The sequence below is a fragment of the Strongylocentrotus purpuratus genome, unplaced genomic scaffold (assembly GCF_000002235.5).
Source record: "Strongylocentrotus purpuratus isolate Spur 01 unplaced genomic scaffold, Spur_5.0 spur5_scaffold_1, whole genome shotgun sequence".
Lineage (NCBI taxonomy): Eukaryota > Metazoa > Echinodermata > Echinoidea > Camarodonta > Strongylocentrotidae > Strongylocentrotus > Strongylocentrotus purpuratus.
Genome location: NW_022145594.1, coordinates 41688612 through 41715247, shown reverse-complemented (window position 1 = coordinate 41715247; position 26636 = coordinate 41688612). Strand labels below are relative to the sequence as shown.

The window sequence follows — 26636 nt, the reverse complement described above, 5'->3', positions numbered from 1 at the left end:
ATGGGCCAAAAAGAATATAAGTGAAAATCATATCAACCCATGCAAGTCGGGAGACTATACATTCGCGTACAGTGGTGTAGCATGGGCCACAACACAACACTAAAGGGCAATCCAACCCTTGGAATAATTTCATTTGTATGAAAGCAGAAAAATCAGAGAAATAAAATGGCGAAAGATTGACAAAATTTATTCTCGCTGGGCAACCACAACCAGACAACATCAAAATTGCCATCTAAATTCGGTTATGAAAAACTCCTCTGTCAAATCTTGTTGTTTCAGTTACTGACGAGTCTTCCAGAAAAATTAGAAACTTCTAAAATCTTGATTATCAAAATATGTCATATCATTTCCATCTTTTCTTTAACATATGGAAAATAGTAAGCCACCTGATACAAGCTCACAATGTTAGTACATGTAGTTTATATATTCATCAGAAATCATATCTGTATTGAATGGTGTTTGTTTATTTGTAAAAAACAGCCCCCAAATAGTCACTTTCCCAGTCATAATGACTAAATATCTGAGAATGACTTATACATGACTACAGAGCTGTGTCTATGAGACAAGACATTCATGTGGCATGAAACTTTGGTCCACACATATCATCAGCTATTTTTTGGTGATATTTAAAGGGATCTGGTAACTTTGTCTCAGATTCTGAAACAAAATCGTGGATTTAGCTCATGCTGCAATGATAATTATAAACCTTTAGGTCAGTCAGGAACCCCATGTCTTTTACTAGCCGATTGCCTGTCTGATTATCAAGATATTTATGATTGGAAATCGAAACAAAATTTTGCGTTTTCCTAACGGTTTTCCTAACACTACAGTTTATTGGGAAAAACAAGTATGGTAAAACCAGTCAATCAAAGAGTTTTACTTTTTTGAGGCACTTCTTGATCATCTTGAAGCACAATTTTTTTAGAGCTTCAATATCACACCATATCACAGACTCTGATAACATGTAGGGCCGTGCATCTCCGATATAACATTGTTAAACGATGCCTTTAAGAGCATTTTAAGGCATTTGAAAAGCAGTACCTTGTAAGGGGACATTTTTTAATGATATTCTTCCAAACAGACTTAAAGATGAAGTTGAGTTCTGGTCATGCGATTGCATTGTGAAAGAAACGGTATGGAATCGACCAGAAAAGGTTGATCATCTAGCATATAAGAATTTGTGTGTATTGCAAGGTTCTGGATTCCTCAAAATGAAAAGAAATTTGGCCAAGTCTTGGTAAAGTTACAAACACTGTACACAGAAAGTGGTATATGGGACTACACAAACACATGGCGTAAAAATCCTACCCTGGATTTTTACGATGTTACATGACATATTTATAATATGAAGGCATTTGAAGAGCCATGCTTTTCAGGGAACATGTCTTATCTGATGTTCTTCCACACTTGCATAATAAGAATGATAATGGTCACAAATCATTTTTCACCTCTTTCTTAGAACTCTCTTTAAAAAGAATGAAAATGTTCACAAATTAGTTTCACCTTGACCAGAAGCCGACTATCTCTCTTTAAAGTAAAAGGTCATCTTCTAAAGGGTGTTTTACGTTCATTTGACCAGCTGTCTGATCCGAGTAGCGATCATCTTCTAAAGGGTGTTCTACGTTCATTTGACCAGCTGTCTGATCCGAGTAGCGATCATCTTCTAAAGGGTGTTCTACGTTCATTTGACCAGCTGTCTGATCCGAGTAGCGATCATCTTCTAAAGGGTGTTCTACGTTCATTTGACCAGCTGTCTGATCCGAGTAGCGATCATCTTCTAAAGGGTGTTTTACGTTCATTTGACCAGCTGTCTGATCCGAGTAGCGATCATCGTCCACTTGTCTTGCCACTGCTGCATGGTTTGACCTTCGACCTTGACCCATGGGGTCAAATGTTGCGCTGGCTGGTCCCACCTTTAAATACAAAAGCAGAAACAGTGTGATTCAAAATGAGTTGATTTATCAATTCATGTGAATCAAACTGAACTTATACTGGTAAATAACACTGCAGTTTTCTTCTCTTTCATGCGGGTCACCATGAGACAACCTTTGTCCAAAATGTTCTGAATGATATGATAATGAAGAAGAACAAAAATTTTTGTTCAAGATTACCGGTATTGTTTTTTTCCATATTTTAGATTAAAAAACAAATTTCACTGAAGTTCATCAAAGTTTGATTTAAATCATCAACTACCATAAAGAATTACTTCAATACAGGATTCAAACTACCAGTTATCTATTTTTGTGTGAACCCTTAGGGGTTATGAGTGGAAACCTTCGCAAACCAGAAACTAGATGGATCTTCGAATGCGCCATAGAGTGATTTTACAAACATTTTTGTGGTTTGGCTCAATCCATTTCAATTCAGAGACTTAAAAAACATCCAAGATGTATGACTAGAAAAGGGCAAAAAAAATCATCCATTTTTTAATGGCTATGTATACCATTTGATGCCAGGAATTTTATAAAAGAAAAATAGCATTGCCAACATTAGCAACACATGGACAGATTTAAAATCAGTTTTTCAATTTGTGTGTAATTTGTTGACATTCTCACCCATGTACATTGTCATCAGAGACATTGCATAATTTAGCAACTGAATAAAAGAAAACTATTATTGTTGCCAATTTGAAGGACAATACATGATCAATTAAGCTCTAAAAATTAATTCTGTCCTGGCAGGGCTAAGAAAATATATATAACCATTTATTGCCCCCAAGTTATGTTCTTATGTTGATCAAAGACCCATATCCATATAATGATGTTTTTTATTTATTTTATTTTTATTGAAATATATTTATTCAGGATAACAAGAGTCAGATATACATTGTAGATACAAATTCTCTTTTACATCATGGTCCTGAACACGATAAAAATGTAGTACACGGAAATATAAATAATGAATATCACCAAAGCTCACAAAGGTAAGTACAGTATAAAACTAACAGGAATAATACGCATTAAAAGTAGTAAAAAGCACAAAACAAAAAACAAAAACGACAATGTGATAATTGCAATTAACAGCGGAAAAAAACATCAAATCACTTTAATAAAAGGCATTAAAATATCACCAAAAATTTAGAAGAGGAAAAAATATATATGGAAATTGGTAGAAAGTAAAGGAGGAAACTTAGAAAGAGGGGGAGAGAGAAATGGAGAAAGAGCGAGAGAGAGAGAGAGAGAGAGAGAGAGAGAGAAAGAGAGAGAAATAAGCCATGTCAAGAGCAGTAAATGAATCAGCATTTTATTAGATCCATATTATTATTAGATCCAACTGATGTAGAGTTGTCCATTGTATGACACATAGTTGATGTAATTGGATTTGACTTTGTTTGCAAATGTCGACAGGTGCATTTGTGTTTGTAGATTTGCTTGTGTTGGGTTAACAGTACATTATTGGATTTAAGTGTTTATTCACTCAACTCCAGGGGGGTGTTTCACAAAACTTGCCATCAGTGACAAATGACAGTTTTTGTTATAAGCTACTGAAATCCTTGCTTCTGATTGGTTATCAGCAGATTTGTCACTGATTTTTGTCATTTGTCATGGGAAAAAGGCTTTGTGAAACGGATCTCAGGAGGGCCACAGGTTCAATATTTATAAATACAACTATGCAAGCATTGCAAGGGCTGAATTCTCTCATTAGATTTATGAATATCAAACCAAATCAAATCAAAGGTTTTGTGCAGTCAAAAGTGAAAAGATAACTCCATTATTATTTGATGAAAAGCCCATTGATTCTGGATTTGCTTGCAAAGGATATGAGAATTTACAATTTATTTAGACTTATTATTATCAAAAACATAATTATTAGTATAAGCATCATTATCTTTGTTATTATTGGTAAAAGTATTAGTATGATCACAATCATCATAACTATCACCATCATAATTATCATCATCACCATAATCATCATCATCACTACCATCCCCATCATCAACGCCATCATTATAATCATCTTCATTATAATCATGTTCATGTTCATCATCATCATCATCATCATCATCATCATCCTCATCATAATCATCATCATGATCATCACCACTACCATCATAATCATCTTCATCATAATCCCCATCATAACCATGATAATCTTCATCGTTATAATCATCATCATCATAATCATCTTAATTATAATAATCATCATAATAATAATCATCATCATTATCATCATCATCAGCATCAACACTACCATCATAATCATCTTCATCATAATCATCTACATCATCATCATCATCGTCATCATCATCATCATCATCCTCACCATCATCTTCATCATAATCATCTTCATCATCATCATCATAATCATCTTCATCATCTTCATCATAACCATCTTCATAATCATCATTATCCTCATCATCATCATCATCATCATCATCATCATCATCCCCATCATAACCATCTTCATAATCATCATTATCCTCATCATCATCCTCATCATCATTTCATCATCATCATCATCCCCATCATAACCATGACTATTATCAAACTACTCACCAAGCAGCCACATGTTCTCTAGATTTCATGCAATGACTCATAGCAGTGGTAGACTCAGCTAGTCTTTTCTGTAAGACAGGTAGGAGTCTTCTAGTCTGTTCTTCATCATGAGTCCCTATCTCTCTACATAACCCTGTAAAAAAAAGTAATATACATATTTGGTAATTTTTGGAGCAAAGTAGAAAAATAGGAAACACGGTGGGTAAGAGGGAGAGGTACATAGAAAGAGATGGAGAGAGAGAGAGAGAGAGAGAGAGAGGGGGGGGGGGGGGGGAGAGAGAAAGAGGAAAGTGGGGGATCGAAAAAGAGGGTAGAACTGAGGAAGATTTAAAGATATTGATTACTAAGAATTTCTTTTGAAATACGGGCAGAACTCTTCTTGTCTGTTATTCATGGTGAGATAATATACAAATAATACACAGCAGTGAGGGCATTATCAGACCTACCAACCTCTGGAGTTCAAAAACTGTATTCTTTAATCCCAAAAGTTGTAATTTACTGACAACAGACTGTTACGTGGATGAATGCCTCTTACAGTTCCTACATACAGGAATTTTGTTTGCATGGATCATTGGTTGAATATGCATGATTTAGTCACGACTGTTGTGTTCGATGAACCAATGCACATCTCCAAACTGCAGATGTGAGATGCTTGTGGATTACTTTACATGACAGAATGGGCATTTTGCCATTGAAAATGGCACACACACAATCAAAATACAACCAACAAAAATAATTGTACTGTCGTATTTGCTTCTAAAAATCGTACAAAATACGACTAAATCGTACTGGTATTATCGCCTTGGGTGTGTTGGACTGTTCCAAAGGTAACTTGTGTGGGTAATTTTACTAAAATGCCCGAACAAAATGATGTGTATTATTTGTTTGATAACAATATGTTGTATTTGTTTTATAAATGATTTTACTAATGACCAGTCATTACCATTGGATAATGATCGGTCATTATCCAAATTACGCGATAGGCAAAATAAATGCCTGGTTACGTGTACGCTTTTAACCAATCATTTGATTCGGATCCAAGTCATCATCTTATAATACCTCTTTACAAGACCCTCTTCAAAACTATATTAAATTTTTGGTAAATGTCAGATGTAAATGATTGAGAAATGTTAGCACAAAAAAAAACAGTTTCAAAGAGAGACAGACAACTGGAGAGTAAAAGAGAGAAGAAAGAGCCAGAAAATTGATACCATGAAAAAACATGCCGCCAAATATGCGAAACATGATTCAATTGATTCATGATTCAGAGCACAAATTTCATCAGGGGTCAAAAACCCTGCAAGGAAATGAGAAACAAGTTTTATTTGATTAATCATGATTGCTCTGTCAATCAATGTCACCTTGGATATGTGCGATGATGTCGTGACCCGATTCCTCGCTGTCGCCATAGTAACCAAGGACCTTCTGGAAGTCAAGGATGCCCTCTATGTCCGCCATCTCAATTTTCAGTTCTGACAGATAGGCAAAGAGGCATTCAGGTGCCTGGATAGGGAAGAGCAGGAAGAGGAAGCGAACATAATTATTATGAAAATAATAATAGTATAGTATTAATGACTGCTTTGAGAGAAATAGTTGTTTTTATACGCTCAAGGGAAGGTTACAATTGTGCTATTGCCCGAGGCGTGCCGAGGGCAATAGCACAATTGTAACCTTCCCTTGAGAGTATAAAAACAACTATTTCTCGAATATCAAAGCAGTCATTAATACTTTTATATACCGAAGAGTCAACTTACCAATCAACTGGTAGAACAGGTACTCAGGTAGAACTCAGAACTCCGTAGAAAAAAACTCAACCGTAGAACTCCGTAGAAAATAACTCTGTAGAAAATAACTCAACTGGTAGAAATCCGTAGAAAATACTCTATTTGTTAAAAATGTTTACAGTACAATTGTTAAAATGATATATGGGGGCTTGCACCTGCTGACTAGTAGAAACATGGGCATGGCTACTTGTAGTGATGTTGCATGTGCGTGGGAAGTTCTCTGGGTTATTTGTGATCTCATTGAAAATGTCATTTAGTTCCCGCAGTTCCTGGCTTTCACTACGCTGACCACCAGTAGATGTTGATGACGATGGTACTGATTTCGGATCAACAGCTGCCGCGATACCATGGCCTATGTTTGATGATGATGGTACTGATTTCGGATCAACGGCTGCCGCGATAGCATGACTCATGTTTTCTTTGGCTGTACTGCTAGTCATAGGATAGTGCTTGAGACTGGTCTCCGCCTTGTGTCCGGAGACACTCATGATTTCTCTGTCTCTGAACCCAGCATTTTGTAGGGTACTGATGCTGGTTGCTCTTAGACAATGGTTGGTGTAAGCCTTGGTACCTGCACGAGATGAAATTGTTTTCATTTTGTCTCTGATGCTGTTTTTCCCTAGGGGTGCATTACAGTACCATGGATCAGAAGAAGATGGATTGGATTTCAACTCACGCTTGGCCTGTGCATTTGCGGGTCTCTGCCAAAAACTCTTACATCGTGGATTCAATTTATCTTTGTAGCGTAAGAAGGAGGCAACAGGACATCGTGGACCATTAGTTGGAATCATGACACCACCTTGGCTTTTCTCCATAACGTCCATAAATACTTTGTCCTGAAGACCCACAGGATCATCCAAATCAAGCGAACCTTGGATTTTGTCCATGTCTTCTGCTGAGATAGCTGGTTTGTGAGTTGGAAAAATCTTCATGCTTGATGATATCTATCTTATTACAGTTGAGGAAATGATGCTGAAGTCCGAATCTAATAGCTAACATTGACTTCTTCATGTAATATCTTCCGTTCTTCCGTCTAACACCAGCGTAAAACTTTTGCAGTACATTGTCCAGCTCCGAATTTGAAAGCTTGTTTACGCTATCGAGGTCTGTCTTGATAACTTGCAGGAAGTCTTCGAATATTTTCATGGAGCATTTAACAGAATTTTTCGTGTTCTTGCTGTCAGCAGAATCAATCAAGTCTCTCATTTGATCATCATGAAGAAGCTGAAATCTTGGGAGCATTTCTAATTCAGCCATTTTGGCCTAGTAGTACAGTCGGTCGTCTGCTCTGGCAGGTACTAGGGAGTCGGGCTAACTCGCCCCACGGGACATCTCACCCCAGTGAGATATCCCGACACGATTTATCGATCGAGAGATACCAGTAGTCTGCTAATTAACGGCCAGGACAAAAGAATGTGAACAAATATCAGCCATATCGTCTAAAATGTACAATGAGCACAAACATATACACATTGGTATCTCTCGATCGATGAATCGTTTCGGGACATCTCGACCCAGTCTTTGATGCTGGGGCGAGATGTCCCGTGGGGCGAGTTAGCCCGGATTCGCTGCTAGTTGTATTACAAAATTGGTAAAATATAGCGACCGATTCTTCGCACACGTACGGTATCCTCGATCGCTCAAACCATTTTTTAACATGTAAACCTATGGGGTAACCATGGAGACTGAACTATTTTCCCGATAACCATGATTACTGGGATTTTTAGAACTGTTTTAACCATGGTTACTGGGAATTTTACAGAAATAGTTAAAGTTTATGAATGCAATTTCGACCAATCGGATGGCTGGATTTCTTAAGTGAGGTATATAATACATTATATTTATAAAACGCATATTCCTAATGTTTTTAAGCGCAAGAAAAAGAAGAGAGGAAAAGGAAGGAAAAGTGAGAGATACCGAAGAATATGACATTACACAAAATAATGACTACATCAGAATTAATTAAAATTATATAGAAATCATCGGAATCATAATATACAATGTGAAATACGTAAATGCATATGTAATGGTGACATTTATCAAGTCTCAACAACCTTATCATCATCATTATCACTATATCTTTGGAGATCAAAGATGATAATAACATATATACATGTATTAATATTAATGTTTCCAAAGCGCTGTACTATTATCACCTCTGCATTTGAGGAATCTCTTCCTCTGAGGAAGGCTTTATTTCTCATTACCAAGTCCCTCAGAGAGGACTTAAAGCTGCCCGTCCCCTGGTTGCTTACTTACAAGCATATGCATGCTTCCTTTGCAGTCGGGTGAAAATAATAATCAACCATCAAGAAATAAAATCTGGGGGACATTCCACAAAACTTGTCATCAGTGACAAATGACAGTTTTTGTTATAAGCTACTGAAATCCTTGCTTCTGATTGGTTATCAGTAGATTTGTCACTGATTTTTGTCATTTGTCATTGAAAAAAGGCTTTGTGAAATGAGGCCCTGAAGCAAACGTCAGCTTACCTTGTACATGGGGTAATTCAAAGCTCTCAGGACCTCCTGTAATATTCCGCCTCCTGCCGATGGTGATTGGTTAGTCAGGCGATTGATTGACAGCTGACAAACAGGCACATCATCTCCACTATCATGAGAGCAATAAGAGGGAATTAGAATTTTAAAAATGCATCTAGAAAATAAACAATGAACCACTGTTGGCATTTGGTATCATTCTTCTAGAATTTTTTAGAATCCCTTAGCCTGTCCTTTTTTGTAATAACAAACCAAACAGGCATTACTTTATCCAGAGTAATTACTTAAACAATATAACATTGTTCAATATAATACCAGTCCTTTCAAACTAATTTATTTGCTTGCTAATTAGTTTGAAAGGACTGGTATTATATTGTACAATGTTATATTGTTTAAGTAATTACTCTGGATAAAGTAAAAAATATTGTCAATAATGTAAATTCAGAGAAGAAATATATATATAATAAGAATGTTAACGTGCTATATGTTTATTTTCTCTATATACTTGTTTTATGTTGTATGTATCATGTCACATGTAAATTTCTATCTATTTTTCTCTGTGAATAATGCATGTAAACACAACAAATTTCCTTTTGGAGCAATAAAATTTGAATTTAATCAGAATTTGCTGGGCTCACCTGTCGAGAGCAGATATCTGGAGAAGATGAAGAGGAAGAGATGCAAAGAGTTGAACCTCCCTCGTGATGCGATCCTTGAGCTTGGTTGTCATGGCGGTAGACCCAGCTGTGTGTGCATTGAGCTTGTTCTCTATGTACCTCCCTAACTACATGGGTCAATATGGGTTTACAGAGAGGGGAGAAGAGGGAGAGGGGTTGGAAACAAAGTGGGATTTTGGGGGTGGGGTTGGGTGTGGGGGTGGGGGTTTGGCCAAAGGAAGGTACAAGAGAATGGAGCAAGGGAGAGAGAGACAGAGAGAGAGAGACAGACAGAGAGAGAGAGAGCGAGTGCAAGAAAGAGAGAGAAAGCAAGAGAGAAAAGGGAGAGAGAGAGAGCAAGGGAGAGAGAGGGAGAGAGGGAGAGAGAGGGAGAGAGAGGGAGAGAGAGGGAGGGAGAGGGAGGGAGAGAGAGAGCGAGTGCAAGAAAGAGAGAGAAAGCAAGAGAGAAAAGGGAGAGAGAGAGAGCAAGGGAGAGAGAGGGAGAGAGGGAGAGAGGGAGAGAGAGGGAGGGAGAGAGAGAGTGAGAGCAAGAAAGAGAGAGAAAGCAACAGAGAAAAGGGAGAGAGAGAGCAAGGGAGAGAGAGGGAGAGAGAGGGAGAGAGAGAGAGAGAGAGAGCAAGAAAGAGAGAGAAAGCAAGAGAGAAAGGGGAAGAGAGAGAGAGAAAGAAAGGGGCACACAGGAACACATATACACAACAAAATAGAGAGAAACAGAAATACAGATATGAAATTGTCGTGGGAATGAAGATATAGAAAAGATAAGAAGTAGGAGAGAGAGAATGAAGAATAAAAGAGATAAGGTGAAAGGGGAATCGGAGAGAAATAGAGGTATAAAGATAAGATCAAATTAGGAATTAATACAAGAGAGTGGAGGACAAGGAAAAGAGAGAGAGAGAGAGAGAGAGAGAAAGAGAGAGAGAGAGAGGAGAGAGAGAGAGAGAGAGAGAGAGAGGAAGAGAGAGAGAGAGAGAGAGAGAGAAAGTGAGCACAAAACAGATGAAGAGATTATTAGTCATAGAACTGTTGTCTTTTTGTGCACTGGTATAGTCTATTCATTTTCTTATCTGGGATTATAGCATGAAGGCCATCATGAAAGAAAAAAGATATCCACAAAGACAGCATAAGTCACGATATGAATAGTAATATTTAGTAAGGGAATTAAAGTGATGAGGCATGGCTACCACTGAGGGATAAGTACATAGTTCCTCAATGTTTGGACCAGGTTTCTGTATTATTATACAGAGAAACCTGTCTATAAAGACCACACAAGAGAGACAAGAAAAATGGTCTTTATGTTCAGGTTCCTTTAGTACATGTCTCAATGAGAAACCATTTTCACAGGAAACCAAAAATGCGGTCTTTGTAGACAGGTGGTCACTAGAGCACGTGTGACTGTATAGGGACACTGAAACTTGAATCTTGAATCAAATGACAACTATGGCTGTTTAGCTCGTGATCTGATCAACTAACAGGGCATAAACAAACAGTGAGAAGATGGTATTAAATAAAGCTAGATAAAACATACCTCTTTCTGTTTTTCCTCCAGCTTCTTTCTTCCATCCATATTCTGTCTGACCAGGACTCTAATGAGGTTCTGTTTCTGATCCTGCAAATATACATACCAGGGGAGTGTTTCACAACGATCCTAAATCAAACTTAACTCTAAGTTGGACTTAAATGTTATGGAGAGCCATTTGTAGCCTTGAAAAAAAAAATATTCAAAAGCAAAAATTGAAGTATTTTAGACTTTTTATAAATTCCGCATCAAGAACATGAAATTCCTGTTGGTAATAGAAAATATTAAAGATTTGAATCAACATTTTATGTCTTTTAAAAAAACCTTTACAAAAGATGTTCAAAGATGCCAATGGCTTTCCATAATTGTTAAGTCCAACTTAGAGATAAGTTCAACTTAGGATCTTTGTGAAACACCCCCCAGTATACATTTGGTAGATCATACCACCAGATGGATAGTGGTAACGGGATGATCAGATGATGGTGGTATATTTGATTGACCATACTCTTATGACACAACGAGAATACTCAACACCCAACACAGCTAGCTCGTACTGTGCCTTTGCCCCAGTTAACCCTGTTATTTTGGTGCTCTCTCAACCAGTGGATTCAACCCCCCTCCCCCTCTCCCAATCCTAGCCATTGAGTGGTGGAAAATTGTGAAACTTGGTCCAAAGATGAATAAGCCCATGCAGTGTCATATCTATATCTCAAACAATTTGGGGATTTGGGGATGGGATGCAGGGGTGATAGTGAGAAAAAAAAAGCGGAAGAAGGTTTTAGTTTTAGAAATCCGAGCGAAGTGAGGTGCTGGGCGCTTTTTTAAGGTGTTCAAGCTAGTCATAAACAACAGCACCTCACCCCCCTTAAGTTTAAAAAGGATTTACATTGATCTCAGGAACTATCAATTTTTTTAAGAGAAAAATCATGATTTAAAAAAAAAAATTAAAACAAATCAAACTTGGGGATGCCATGTTCTACTTTTATCTCCAATACCATATTTGGATTACGGTGACCTGACAAATCAGGGCCCTGCTTCATAAAACTTGTTATCAACGGCAGGTTATAATAACCGTTATAAGCTACTGAAATCCTTGCATTTGATTGGTTGAGAGCAAAGTTGTTCTAGAACTTTGGAATTTGTTATCGCTAAGATGTTTTATGAAACTGGGCCCTGGTTTGTATTTCCACTTACACTCAGTCCTTTAAAATCTTGTATCTTCTGATACCTGGCATAGAGGGCCTCCTTCGCTTTCCCTTCGGTAGCAGCGACCTCTGAAAGGTCACCCTTGAGGCTTCGCAGACACTGGAGGGCAGCATTGGCTGATAATGTCTCTAGCTCAGTACTGAACAATTTTCTGGTAAACCAAAATAACAATGATATGGATATTTATAATTGATGTTGGTCATACCATCCAGGGGGTGTTTCACCAAGATCCTAGGTCAAACTTAAATCTAAGTTGGACTTAAATATTATGGATAGCTATTTGTAGCTTTCAAATGAAATATATTCAAAAGCAAAAAATCAAGTATGATTTGAATTAACATTTTATGCTTTTTAAAATAACTTTTACAAATTATTTTCAAAGATGCCAACGGCTTTCCATAATTTTTAAGTCCAACTTAGAGATAAGTTCAACTTAGGATCTTTGTGAAACACCCTCCAGTTTGCATTAAAATTTGCATTATTATAAAAAAAAAAATAGTCTGTACAACTATAACATTTTGCATATCATGAAGATGACCATTTCCAGTTTACGAATTATATAAAGTGCATGCTGTTTAATACAAGATCAAAAAAGTAAATCTCCCTACATTTGAACACACATAGCTAAGTACATGTATACCATATGTATAATGCCTCAATTATTCTATTAGATATATCAAAGAACCAAATATTTAACAAGAAGATGCAAGTGTACATGTATGACTCATATGGTCCAATGACAAAGATAACAGTTCATTTCTAATTTAGTTCTAATAAAACAGAAAATACCAACACTGCACCCAACCTTAACCGTTGTCTGAACATAAAACTAACTCACAACCCTGAACTTATAGAGCACATGTTGCCGAAGATGATTTGATTTGATTTGATTTGATTTTCTTCTGCATTCATGTAAGTATACACTTTTTCGATAACAATAATAATGTAATTACAATAAGTATTTTTCTGACAATGAATCATAAATAATCAAATATATATATATATATATATATATAAATATATATAAATTGTTATTTTCAAAAAACAAAATGATAAACTGTCATAAACACTAAATTTCCTCAAACATTATAAAACATAAAAATTATTTGCGGAAAAGGGACTGGCATTGTAAGCAGAATGCTTGATAATACGACAGCCGCTATGTTCAGCAACAAAACTCATGAAATATATTAACACATTTATTAAGCAGAAACGGATAGGTAATCTAAAATACAAATTTTGATGATGGTGATAATGACAATGCAGATGAGATGATGATGATGATAATGATGGCTTAGTAAATCTGCTGAAGTTACCTGGCTAGTTCCAGAGCACCTGGATTGTTGCTGAACATAGCGGCTAGTTTTCCATCCACAGCTGCTGCTGTGTCCATCAACTGCTTGTCTACCTTCCAGGCACGATTCCTGCACTTCTCTGCTTCTTTGAAGGTATGGATGTGGGCAGCTTGCTTCTCCTGAAAACATAATACACATTAAAGGCATCGTTTAACAATGTTAACTCTGAGATGCACGGCCCTATGTCTAAGCAGTGTCTGTGATATGGTGTAATATTGAACCCCCCCCAAAAAAAAAATTGTGCTTCAAAATGATTTAAGAAGTGCCTCAAAAAAGAAAAAATCTTTGAGTGACCGGTTTTACAATACTCATTGTCCCCAATAGACAGTAGTGTTATGAAAACCATTTGGCAAACGCAAAATTTGATTTCGATTTCCAATCATAAATATCTTGATAATCAGACAGACGATCGGCTTGTAAAAGTCATGGAGTTCCTAACTGAACTTTGCAGTATGAGCTAAATCCAGGATTCTGTTTCAAAATCTGAGACAAAGTTACCAGATCCCTTAAAAAAAAAATAATAATTTCAGGATAGAATATGAGAACAAGTTGAAAACTCCCCTCCCCCCTTCCGCTCCTGATGATAACCCGAGGGCAGCACTAATGTCCTTTGGCAAGACATTAATCTACATTTGCCACTCTCCACCCAGGCGTAGTAAATGGGTACCCGTTAGGTGGAAGTTTCTTGAATGTTTGAGCGCCTTATCATGGAAGCTCGGGTAAAACTGGTGCGTAATGATATGATTGCAGATCCCTCAAAGCCTGAAGATTTCATGGAAAGATATGGTGAAGAAAGAAAGCAGCAACATTGGTCTAAATGAGGATGCTCGAGACAAGAAGAAGTGGAGGGAATGAGAGCCACCTTGGGGTGAAAGTCAGTAAACCAGAGCTGCCAACCTTGTGCGACCAAAAAAAGGAACCATGATAGCAAAAAAAGGAATTTCAAGCAAAAAAAAAACCAATTCATTAAAACAAAACTTACAACCACGCGTTACACACTTCCAATCCTTTTGAGAATATTTTCTCTTTAACCTTAGTTTTCTATTGACTTTGAGATCAAAATAACAATTTAGGAAGTTGTTTGACGTATGTTTAAAAAAATAAAAATAAAAAAAAATTATAAAATTTATTTCAAAAAACGTATTTTGTGAGAAAAAAACAACGTAATTTGGATGAAAAAACAGAACAATTCCGGGAAAACAGAATGGTTGGCAGCTCTGGTAATGCTGACTTTAATAAATGATGATGAGTGTGATTTGATTTCTATCAAATAATTTGTTTTTTTATCAAATAATTCTTTTTTTTTAACTTGAAAAAACATTTTCCATTTTAACCAAATTACCCTTGTATTAGATGATGATGATGATGGTGGTGGGTGTGATTTGATTTATATTTAGTTAATGTCTTTTTAAAATTAAATTTTACTTAAATTTAAATTAGTGACAATCTTTTAAAGGAATCCGGTAACTTTGTCTTAGATCCTTTAGAAATAATCCTTGATTTAGCTCATGCTGCAATGATAATTATAAACCTTAAGGTCATTCAGGAACTCCATGACTTTTACAAGCCGATTGCCTGTCTGATTATCAAGATATTAATGATTGGAATTACAAATTTTGAGAACCGTTCGCCGAACAGTTTTCGTAACACTACAGTCTGTTGGGGAAAACGAGTATGGTAAAACCGGTCATTCAAAGATTTTTACTTTTTGAGGCACTTCGTGATCATTTAGAAGCACAATCTTTTTAGGGCTTCAATATTACACTATATCACAGACACTGGTAACATGTAGGGCCGTGTATCTCAGATTTAACATTGTTAAACGATCCCTTTAAAGAGGAAAATCCCAAGCAATATTGTCAACTTATTTTGCTTACTTCAATCATTTGGTGCACGCTCTGTAGCTGATTGGTTCCCGTTGATGTGTCTTGGTATAATGAGCCTGACTCGTATCTGAATCTGGACGGAGAATAAAGAACAACATTAATCAAAGTCGTAATAATACATAGCTTTTACACTGTGCTACTTAAATTACGGCAATGTTTCTGGAGCATGAAAGGATTTCAAAGAAGGAAGAGAAATAGATAGACAGAGAGAGAGAGAGAGAGAGAAAGAAAGAGAGAGAAGAGGGAAAGAGAGAGAGAGAAGGTATATGGAAGAACAAGTATATATGTGAATATACGATATGCAAAGACAGCTCAAAGAGATAAGTTTAAATAGTCTACAATGGAGGTCTCTTGAATTCAGATCGGTGTCGTGTTCTAGTGGATATGTCACCGGCCAGTGAAAAGCATGGTTCGGGTATGGAGTCTCGCAGCGGCACTAATTTCTTTTGGCAAGATATTAATCTACATTCGCCACTCTCCACCCAGGTGAGGGAAATGGGTACCCAGTAGGAAGAAATTCCTTGAATGCTTGAGCGCCTTTACAGTTTACATGGCAGCTTGGCTAAACTTAAAGCCTTGGAAATAATATGATTGCAGGGCCCTCAGTGAGAACAATATTAATACTGATGAGGCTACCCTGGATAAACAAGACATATTATTATCATCATCATCACCATTATTATTATTATTAATATTATAGGAAGATTCTTCCAGAAAATTGGTCCAAGATATGATAAGGTACAATAACATAACAAGTTTCAAGCTCACAACATTTCTACATAAAACACAACACTAGTGAAAGAGTGACAGACAGAACGAGAGAAGGCACCAATGTCCCTTGGTAAGACATTAACCTTCATTTGCCACTCTCAACCCAGGTGACGTAAGTGGGTCCTTGAAAAGATTTATTCCTTGCAGTATACCACATGTATGTGCTGATATTGACTGCCTAGCCTGAAGGCAGAGTAGTAATTACCAAAGCACTTTGGGAGTGCACAAGTATAAGTACAATGAAACCTACTTTAGTGACCACCAGGGCCCTGCTTCATAAAACTTGTTTTCAATAACAAATGCTACATTTCAATGACAAATTTTTCTCAGCCAATCAGAAGCCATGATTTCAGTAGCTTATAACAGTAGCTTCTAACTTGTTATTGACATCAAGTTTTATGAAACAGGGCCCAGATTAGAAAGACCACCTGTCTATAATGACTGCGTTTTTTTCGTCACTCTTCAGTGATCTTCATATACAGGTTTAACTGCATCATAACGCACTATGCTGGATAAATAATCTGATTGTAAAACAATTTTGAAAGAGAAAACGAGAAAGAAAAGTTATCCCACCTGAGTTCCTCAGCATCTTCCTTGATGTCGATACTTGCCGTGGTCTGTCTCAGGTCATGGGTCGTTTCCAAGGTGATGGTTGCTAGAGACTGGAGGACATCCTGTGGCGGGTTCTCAGCCATGACCTTCTCAATTCCAGTCCAGATCTTGTCTTTCGTGGATTGTCTAAAGGCGATAGGGACATAGGAACGAGATGAAGGTTGTGATTTAGCGCTAACAACAGAGGGATTTAGCAATTTGGCACTGCAAACGACCTACTGCCCAGGCGTAAGTTTTATCTATTGCCCTGTGCTTGTAATGAAGCAGTCAATAGTCAATGTCATGCCTACATAGATCAATCAGAGGACTGGGCCCATATTCATTAAAGCTAGTTGTCAACTAATTACATAGTGAATCGATAACTGGGCTTGATATGGTTTTATGAATATGAGCCCTGGACTATTAGAAGTAAGTGGTTTACAAATATATTGATGTCTGAGGAAAATGCTATTACACCAACTGAAATTTCATTTGGAGTAATGTAAAACCAAAAAAACTTTACAAGTAGACCAGATTCCAAGTTCTATGCAGGAAAAAAAAACAAAAAAAACACACAGATCTTAAAACTGAATTTAAAACAAATTTTAAAGTTTCTTGTCCCCCCCCCCCTTCCTATGGGGAAAAGGTTTTTACAGTATCCGTTTTTAAACTGCATGGCAAAGGTGAGAGATGAACCTTATAGATATTGTGTGTACATTTTTAATTAACTTACAAAGACTGTTGATTATTGTTGAACTGTCCCTGCAGCATCTGGCTCAGAAATACAGTTATTTCTCCGCAGGCGTCCCTAACATTTTTCTGTAACAAGAAACAAAATGGATAAAAAAGGTATTATCATTAAAATGACAATTTTTTAATTGAGCAAACAAGAAATTATACCAACTTACAAAGACAACAAAACAATGTACATCACAAGTTGCCAGAAATATTACACCCTGCTAAACCTGAAATGCAAATTGTCAACAACAAAAATCCAGTTAACAGCCACTTCCTGAAATCAAATTTTCAGTACAATTCATCTTCTTTATTGATGGAGCTTAAAGGGCGGTTTTAAAGGAGGGTTGTGTATCTAAGAATTAAACATTGAACACCACAACATAATTGATAAAAGGTAAAATACATCATAAAATAATAATTTAGATATAATGATCAAATTTGATCAAATTTGATCAGATAACAGCAGCATTATTGTCTTTTCTACACTTTTGATTAGCAATCCTTTTCAGTTCCACTATGATATTCTTCCTAACAGATATAAAATTAGAAAGCTTGCAACTAATTTTTTGTCTATACCAGAACTCAACCTTCTCTTTACTTGATGTTAAACGGGTACCGGTAGGAAGGAATTCCTTGAATGATGTGAGCACCAAAATCGGTAGCCAAGCAGAACCTGAGTAGTATTGGAGTGCCTTGAGCAACTTGTGTGGTGGATATGTGAGCTATAAAAAAATAAAAATAACTGATACTATTATTTAAGGTTGTATCAGACTTACGGTGCATGCGGTCTCTAAAGTTGGCGAGTCTGTTCTCTCTCCTCTTCTTGCACCATGGCGGCTGAAATATCTCTGATCTGTCTTTCCTTCATTGCTGTATAAAAGAGAATATTTCATGGTGTAAATTGCACAATATTAACAACAGCAACATTGAGTTATCACTTCATACTAATGTTTCTAAGTGGTGTACTTTATGCAGGGATGCCAGTTAGAATTGGTCAGAGGGATAGAAAATCACCTAGAATGAGCTAGTTTGTACACAAAAAAGCCTAAAAAATGGCCTGAAAATAACTCACCAGGCTGAATTCAGGCTATTGCCTGAAAATTGGCATCCCTTTATGTACCTATTTATCATCCATATAAACTACAATCAAAAGTCAATGGGTCAGCAAATACTACTTCTAGTACTACTTCTCCAGGAACCATCTTCCCTTAGCAGGGGTTGGTTACCCAATTCTCTGTCTCTACTGTTCTCTGCTTGTGCCCGGGTCAAATTTAGCTCCCTCATATCTTTTGTTAATTTTATCCTTCCAACAAGTTCTCAGCCTTCCTCTGCTTCCTATCACTGCTCGCGTCATACCGCCCTTTGGTGGTTTTTCTTCATCAGTCCTCTCCAAGTGTCCAAACCATCTCGGTCTCATCTCCCTAACCCTCTCCAGGATGTTAACTACCTTCGGCCCCTTCTTATTGCCCTAGTATCCTTCGTAACATCCTCATATCTGTCACCTCCAGTCTCTATTCAGCAAATAGCTGAGCATATTTGCTATACTTCAAATAAATGCATACCGGTACATTACAGGGACATTGATTGATGCCAAGGAGATTGGAGGTCTATGGGCATTGTGTGTATTAATTGGTGCATATTTGCACCTCTGACACTGCAAGAGTTAAACATCAATCAATCTAGTGCAGCGGGTTGTGATCACGTCATATGTGGACAAGCCTTTATATACCATCTTCAAAGATTAATAGCTTCAGTCTCAGGTAATTTATCTTTAACACTTTGGTTGCCTTCTTTGTCTCTATGTGGTTGCTCGTTTGCCACACATGCCATTTTGCACAAAACAATAGGCACCAATTGACAGAAGGATTGCTTTGTGCAGCACAATGGCTGTGCAAAATTAACCATTAACAGTCTTGATTAGCTCCATGACAACCCTTGGAACACTAGTATATATTGGTCTTGCAATGGAAACAGTTAAATAATCTTGAAACCTTTGGGTTAACTATTCCAAGAAAAAAATAAAATGTGGCACTGGGAGATTACTTGTGTGTCATATAAAGAGTTACAGCAGAATCAAGAAACTGACAAACCTTCCTGATGGTTGGATCTGCTCTAGTCTTCCCTCCAGCCGTTTCTGATATTCCTTGTAACGGGCTGCATCAGCTTTACAATCTGTCGAGTACTGTTTCAACAGCGCCCTCTTGTGGTGAATACTTGACAGTTTATCGCAACTTTGTTGATACTGTTCCTCTGTCAATTAAGAACAAAGAGAAACAGAATATCATTTCAAGTCTATGAATGCTTTTTGCATTAAATGTAGAAAATCTGATTATTTAAAAAAAAAGCTAAAAAAAAGTGATTTCCTTGATGTTCCTTAACAAAAAAGCTCCAATGCTCATGCGCGAATATGACAGTGATCGCTCTTAAAAAGTCAGTGAAAAAATTACCAGTTTTCACTTGCTTTGCAGCAAGATTCTTCAGAGTTTTTGTTATAGCTGACACATTGATGAATGGGGACTCCAAATGCTAAGTAATAAACACTTTCTTCAACCTACCATCCCCCTCTCCTATATTGATGTACTGCAACAGCAATAGTGCCATCCATAACAACGGTCTAAAGAACCTCGCAGCAAGGCGAGGGAAGCCTACCTAAACAGGTTACACCACAAATCTGATAATCATTTCTCAGCTAATAAAGTGATATCTCTTTCAAGAACATAGAATAACATTTGCAGACAACACAGCTAAAAATAGAATTTAGTCTTCTCCTACAAAGAAGATGAAGGAAACCGTTAACATTTTTCTAAAATCTGTGTATTAAATAAAGAAAAATCAATACTAATTGTAAAGTCTGCCAATACCTGCTGAAATAATCTGTTTCTCTAGATTCTGCAAGAACTGGTCTAAGTGATGAATATCTGCCTTGACACCAGCCACCTTGGCATTCAGTTCCCTCCATCTCTTGACCTGCCCCTCTCTTTCTGCTGAGAACTTGGTATCTCCCTGATATTTGACCCTGTATGCTGAACTCTTGCTAAGCAGGGTTTTTCTGGGAGGTTCCATTCAGTCAAGGGGTGTTAAGATACATGTATTATAAACGAAGCTGCACATGAAAAGACACAGCTTTCCATAAGCTACATTAGGTCAGTAGATTTTGTTTCATTATTTTTTTGACATGACAGGGGGAACTATGTTTTAAAAGTTTTAAAATTTCCAAATCTGATGGGGGAATTTTTCATTTGTATATTTGTTTTGTTTTATTTCTGCATTTCCAAAATAGTACATAATCATATACATAGATTAATAATTATTCTTCATTATACATATAATTACAAAGTTTTTAGTACATTAAACAAGATGCATACAAACACAAATATTTTTCAATAAAAAAAGATGAATTACAAAATAGGCAGGAGACTGCCATCATGAGCGGTAAGCTTGAAATCAATGGCGGCCTCGGGAGAATTAGCAGCATAACTCTTAAATTATATAATTGTACACGCGCAAATTGTATATCGCAACATATTGCCAATTTAAAGACTTTAAAGTTTATTGTCCTTTTTAAAATTCATGGCACCAAATGCAATTGGTCACACAACAAAAATATGGACACAATGTGTGAAGAAATGTCTGCCCTTTCTACTCAAGCACCTGGTATAATATTTCTGGGCTCTTAATTAATCAAAAGTTACTCTAAACCAAAACAAATGTATGTTGAGCATACCGTGAAGCACTGACAAAGACAAGAAACACTTATATTTAAATAGGGTGAATTTGCATATTCATGACATAAGGATACAGTGTGAGGTTTCCTTTGACCATATGAACTTTCTGAGCGGAATGGACATGCTTGAGGACGTACTTCCAGACTGGGAGCAGATTACCACGACAGACCCTGCAAGAAATAGAATTGAACAACATTAAGGCCTGGAAGTGTCACTTAATATTGACTTTGTGTATGCAAGGTATTTGGAAATTTCATGAAAGAAGGTGTTATTTTCTGGGATCCATGGATTAAAATTTTTAAAGATTTTTAGAAAGAAAACATTGTTTTGGGCGTGCTACAAAAAAAATTGTTTTGGATCATATTGGATCGATGCTAAATTCCCAAATTTCCAAATTACCAACTTCCAACTTTACTCTTGATCAAAATGTTACACCAAACCCTATTATACAATACAAACTGGTAGTAGGAAACATGCTCTGTGACAATTAATCCTTGGGGAATTCTGATATTGGCCGAATTTTGAACTTCAACCATGATCAAACAACATACTGAACCCTAACCCTACACATATAACCTGATACTCAATCACAATTAGCATAAACCCGACTCAATATCTTCAAGGAGAAAAAAATAGTCCAGAGCGATTGCTTTCAAAGAACATGATGTATTATTGTAAAAATTTGACATATTTTATTAACTTTTAAAGGAAGAAGAAGACGTGGAAAGAGGAGGAAAGAGGAGGAAAGAGGAAGTAGAAGAAAAAGAAATAAAGATAGGGTGTCTGATCGCGCACCAGGTTTTGTGTGCTAAAACCCTTCCCATAGACATTGCACACATCCCTTTGCAGCCTATGTGCATTCCAAAATTGGTCAACGTTTGTTTAAAGGCACACTGTCCTACTTGTAACTACTTGCTCCCTTTATATAGAAAACTTTCCCAATCGGTGCCTGTTGGTCCCCCATGATCCTCTTTTTCTTATGTTAAATGAGAGCCGAGTTAATGAGATAGCCACCTGTCACAGTGACCTCGCTGGCTCGCTGTGTGGTCTAATCCCTTCTGGCTGAAGTAGTAAAGCCTCCCTTTAAATAAATTTAGATTCAAACCTTTATCTTTTGTGATCCTGAAGGTGATACTCAATAAATGAGGTGTCATATGAAAGGGCAGACTAATCCCCATATTTCCAAAGGGGTGTCATTTCAGATTTCTAAAAATATCTTGTCAAAACAGTGATTTAAATGTCATTTCCATGGAAACTCGGGAGATTTCCACTTTTTAAAATTGACCCCCCCCCCCCCCCACCCGAGAGATAATTAATTCAAGTCATAAGGAATACATGTACATGTTGATGTTCTTTTTTTTTGCTAGCCCCAAAGGATCACATACGATGTAAGTTTGAAAATACCCTTCCACCACTTTTTGCATATCGCCTAATGCATTAGAGTGCAGCTGTTTAGCAAAAAATGATAACTCAGCGTGAACCACTTTTTTGTCCATTCTGACCAAAATGCTATAAATATTGCAGAGTTTTTGAGGGGCTGTATCTTTTGATAGAAACATCGGTGAGTCTTGAAATTTGAAATGTATTATTCTGATTACATTTTTTATTAAAAAAAAACAACAATGATGAAAAACGATCCCAAATTGAAAATTGAAAAATCGTTCAGACACCCTAATAAAGAAGAAGAAGAAGAAGAAGCTTTAGTAGGGTGTCTGATCGCGCACCCGATGTTGTGTGCTAAAATTCTTCCCATAGAGATTACACGCATTCCTATGCAGTCTACGTGCATTGCGCGACCATGCAAAAAAAGTCAATTTTTTTTTTCAAATCGAGATTCAAACCTTTATCTGTTGTGATCCTGAAGGTGATAATCAATAAATGAGGTGTCATGTGAAAGAGCAGGTGAATTCCAATATTTCCAAAGGGGCGTAGCCCCCGAAATTCTAAAAATATCTTGGTCAAAACAGCAATTTAAACATTGTGTCCTGGCTAACTCTGAGGTTTGTCACTTTTGAGATATGACGCCCCGATCGATAAGTAGTCCCAGTCCTAAGGAACAATTCTATGTGCTTATATTTTCGCTAGCCCCCAGGGATCACAACTGATAACAGTTTAAAAATACCCTTCTCGCTATTTGGTGGATCAGCTAATTAGGGGGCGTGCGCTCCGCTCAGTCCTAACCATGGTTACATCGCGTAACATCTCCGCGCACGAACGAAACCCCAAATTCAATTACACATTATAGTGAATGAAATTATGGTTTGCGATTCCCTCGATAAACCCGGAAGTGAATACACGTTATAGTCAATGGCAATATCGCGGAGACAACGTGCGTTGTCTCCGCGATATTGCCATTGACTACAACGTGTATTCACTTCCGGGTTCTACGGCGCGAATTGCCAACCATACTAGTCAATGGCACATATCGCGGAGACAGCGTGGCTCAAGTTGCAAGTCGCGCATTGGCTTAGCAACATGCGTACTATATGCATACGCTTGCATATCGCGCGATACAGCTGTTTGTCTGAATTTAGCAAAACAACATCACTCTGCGTGGACGTCTTTTTTGTCGATTTTGACCAAAATGATATGAATATACCAGCGTTTTGGAGGGGCTGTAACTTTTGATAGAAACATCGGTGAGACTTGAAATTTGAAATGTATTATTCTGATAACATTTTTTATTCAAATATCAAACAAAAATGGTGAAAAACGATCCCAAATTGAAAATTGAAAAATCGTTCAGACTAGGCTTGAGTCGGTACGGTCGATCACACTGGGACCCGACCGTTGCCGTCGGGTCCCGGTTTCGTTTTTTGAGAACCGGCGCTCCGAAAAAAATAATGAAATATGTAAGAAATTGCAGTTTTGCACACCACTAAAATCAATCCACCCTAAAACTTAAGTATTTAATTGTTACCAATCGTATTCTAGCTCATCCAGAATCAATCCGAACTGCTGATATAAATATGGGTTGCAAAGCAGTTCGCCCCATGGGGTTGTTGTTACCAGCTGCTAGCTAGCTACTGTACTGGCTGGGTCTCTCGGCAGAATTAATAAATCAGGTTGAAAGAAACATTAATGTTTGAATAATAAAACGACTTTCTAAAAAGTACTTCTTTACAACATACCGATCGAATAATTTTTAAAAGACAAAATATATATTTTTTCTTTGATTTTGAACACCGCATGCTTCTTTCAAAAGCTGAAAATGACTTGGTAATCACAAGAAGTTTCGATACGGATAGCTGTTGCAATGCAAGTTCAGACTAGTCTCGGAAAAATGCGCAGTGCTCCTCGTTATCTGTAATGCGTGCCAGAACGAACCCAAACAAAGACGTGATCGTAACGAGAAAAAAATCATTAAAAACTACGAGAGCACAATTGGAAAGACAACTACTCAAAATTATCGTAAGCAGATACATAACTTGGAGGAAGAATACAATAGTTGTCCAAGAAAAGCCACATAAATAGTGATATTTAATGAGTTACTATAGGTACAATCATTATCGGAAGGGCCTGCTGCAATATATCTAAACGTGTTTAAATTGAACACGAGGCAAATACCGCCCTCTACGGTAAAAAGTAGTATAACAAAGGATTCAAGTATTTGCAGCAGGCCCCTTGCGATAAAAATGTACCCAGTTACTCCTCGATTATCACAATTTCTGTGGCATTTCTTGGGAGATTATTGAATTCTTTGTCCAAGTTATGTATCTGATTATGGTAATTTTGAGCAGTATATCTTTCCAATTGTGCTCTCGTAGTTTTTAATGATTTTTTTTCTCGTTACGATCATGTCTTTGTTTGGGTTCGTTCTGGCACGCATTACAGATAACGAGGAGCACTGCGCATTTTTCCGAGACTAGTCTGAACTTGCCTTGCAACAGCTATTCGTATCGAAACTTCTTGTGATTACCAAGTAATTTTCAGCTTTTAAAAAAAAGCATGCGATGTTTAAAATAAGAGATAAATATTTATTTTTGTCTTTAAAATATTATATGATGGGCATATATTGTACAGAAGAATTTTTTAGAAAGCCGTTTTATTATTCTAACATTCATATTTTTTGACCAGATTTATTCAACCTGCATAAATCAAAATGGCAGCTCGATTGTAGTCTTTATATTTTTGCTCGAGTTTTTTTACTTTTAGAGGCACGATAATGGCACTAAACATCGCCAATCATGGATGAATATAATGTCAAATGGAAGAATATACCAATCTGTGCCGAGGTATGCATGTGTTGATTTATTTGACTGATAAAAATGTCGCTTTTAAGGGACATACTGATGATATGCGCTTTTTATAGAGGCAAGTGACAAATCCTGCGAGCTGATTTCGGGACACCGGGTCCCGACCGGTGCAAGGCCGTCGGGACCCGGTTTATGAAAATCCCGACATGACTCAGGCCTAGTTCAGACACCCTAGCTTTACTTTAGTTTTAGTTGCACCAACTTACTCTCTAAAGTCTTCAGCTGAGGGCATTGGGGTGTTGACATACTTCCCCTGAGGGATGAAGTGCATCTCTTTTGAAGCCCACAGATGAAGCCTCTTTGCTACCTCGTCTCTGCTTTCCGACATGGCGGCCACTTCTGAAAAACTGAAAGTGAAAGCGAAACTTGCATGAGGACACAGAAAACTTACTTTTTTTTCAAAATGTGAGACCACATGATATGTTACATATATATATATATATATATATGTACAAAGTTCACATAGATCTATTAAACACAAAGAAATAGATGTTGACGTTTCAATAAGCCAGTTCACGGTTGCAGTCTGAGCATGAGCAGATCAAGGTCATTGCAGAACAAATTGTGAAATACACGGAGACGGAATACTGGATACATGCTCATGAAAGTTATGTAATCATTATTCATTTATGCACAAGCAGAGCACTCCATGATACACAGGTGGAAGTATTCTTTGAAAAGGGAAACAAAGGCTAAGTATGCAGCATCTCCATCGCTGTAGGAGTGATAATTTCAAAATGTACAAAGTGGGACCTCTTCATGTTTTGAAGATCTGTGGATATTCGGGGTCATTGCAGCCATGTGCTAACCGTGAACTGGTCTATTAGTATTGCGTTGTCGATCATAAATAATGAAGAATTTCATATCAGCTTACATGATACATCAATGTCAACACATGGGACAATTTTACGAAAATAAATATTCCGTTCACAATCTAGACTACCACATATTTCAATCATTTTACGATCTATGATCTCACAAGAAATAATAATAAGGGCTCAAAATAATATCCAAAGCCAGCTAATGAATAATAATGAATTTTACCGGAAATAGTTATGTTCTGTGATTTTACTTACCGCTTCGTCAGGTGAGAACTTTTTTTTACTGCAGAAATAAAACAAAACAAATTTGGCGCAT

At 37.0% G+C, this 26636-nt stretch overlaps 1 protein-coding gene across 1 annotated transcript; it reads right to left on the bottom strand.

Annotated features, from left to right (window-relative positions):
* Window positions 1–1736: 1736 nt before the first annotated feature.
* On the bottom strand, window positions 1737–26636 carry LOC100888041 (AUGMIN subunit 5). The gene is made up of 17 exons (XM_030978246.1): window positions 26576–26636; window positions 25706–25846; window positions 21318–21413; window positions 20380–20567; window positions 19609–19768; window positions 18295–18388; window positions 17514–17599; window positions 16763–16927; window positions 15410–15491; window positions 13494–13651; window positions 12166–12328; window positions 10981–11061; window positions 9417–9562; window positions 8773–8890; window positions 5858–5999; window positions 4497–4629; window positions 1737–1913 (listed from the first exon to the last, which is right to left on the bottom strand). The coding sequence occupies exons 2-17, from the start codon at window positions 25825–25827 to the stop codon at window positions 1796–1798; spliced, it is 2052 nt and encodes a 683-aa protein (XP_030834106.1). The 5' UTR covers window positions 25828–25846; window positions 26576–26636; the 3' UTR covers window positions 1737–1795.

Excerpts from the sequence above, each read along its gene's own strand:
- LOC100888041 (XM_030978246.1), bottom strand. The coding sequence starts at position 25,827 with ATGTCGGAAAGCAGAGACGAGGTAGCAAAGAGGCTTCATCTGTGGGCT. Across the intron at positions 13,652-15,409 it reads GCGTGCACCAAATGATTGAA|GAGAAGCAAGCTGCCCACAT; the intron begins GTAAGCAAAATA and ends TTATGTTTTCAG. Across the intron at positions 1,914-4,496 it reads AGAGAACATGTGGCTGCTTG|GTGGGACCAGCCAGCGCAAC; the intron begins GTGAGTAGTTTG and ends TTGTATTTAAAG.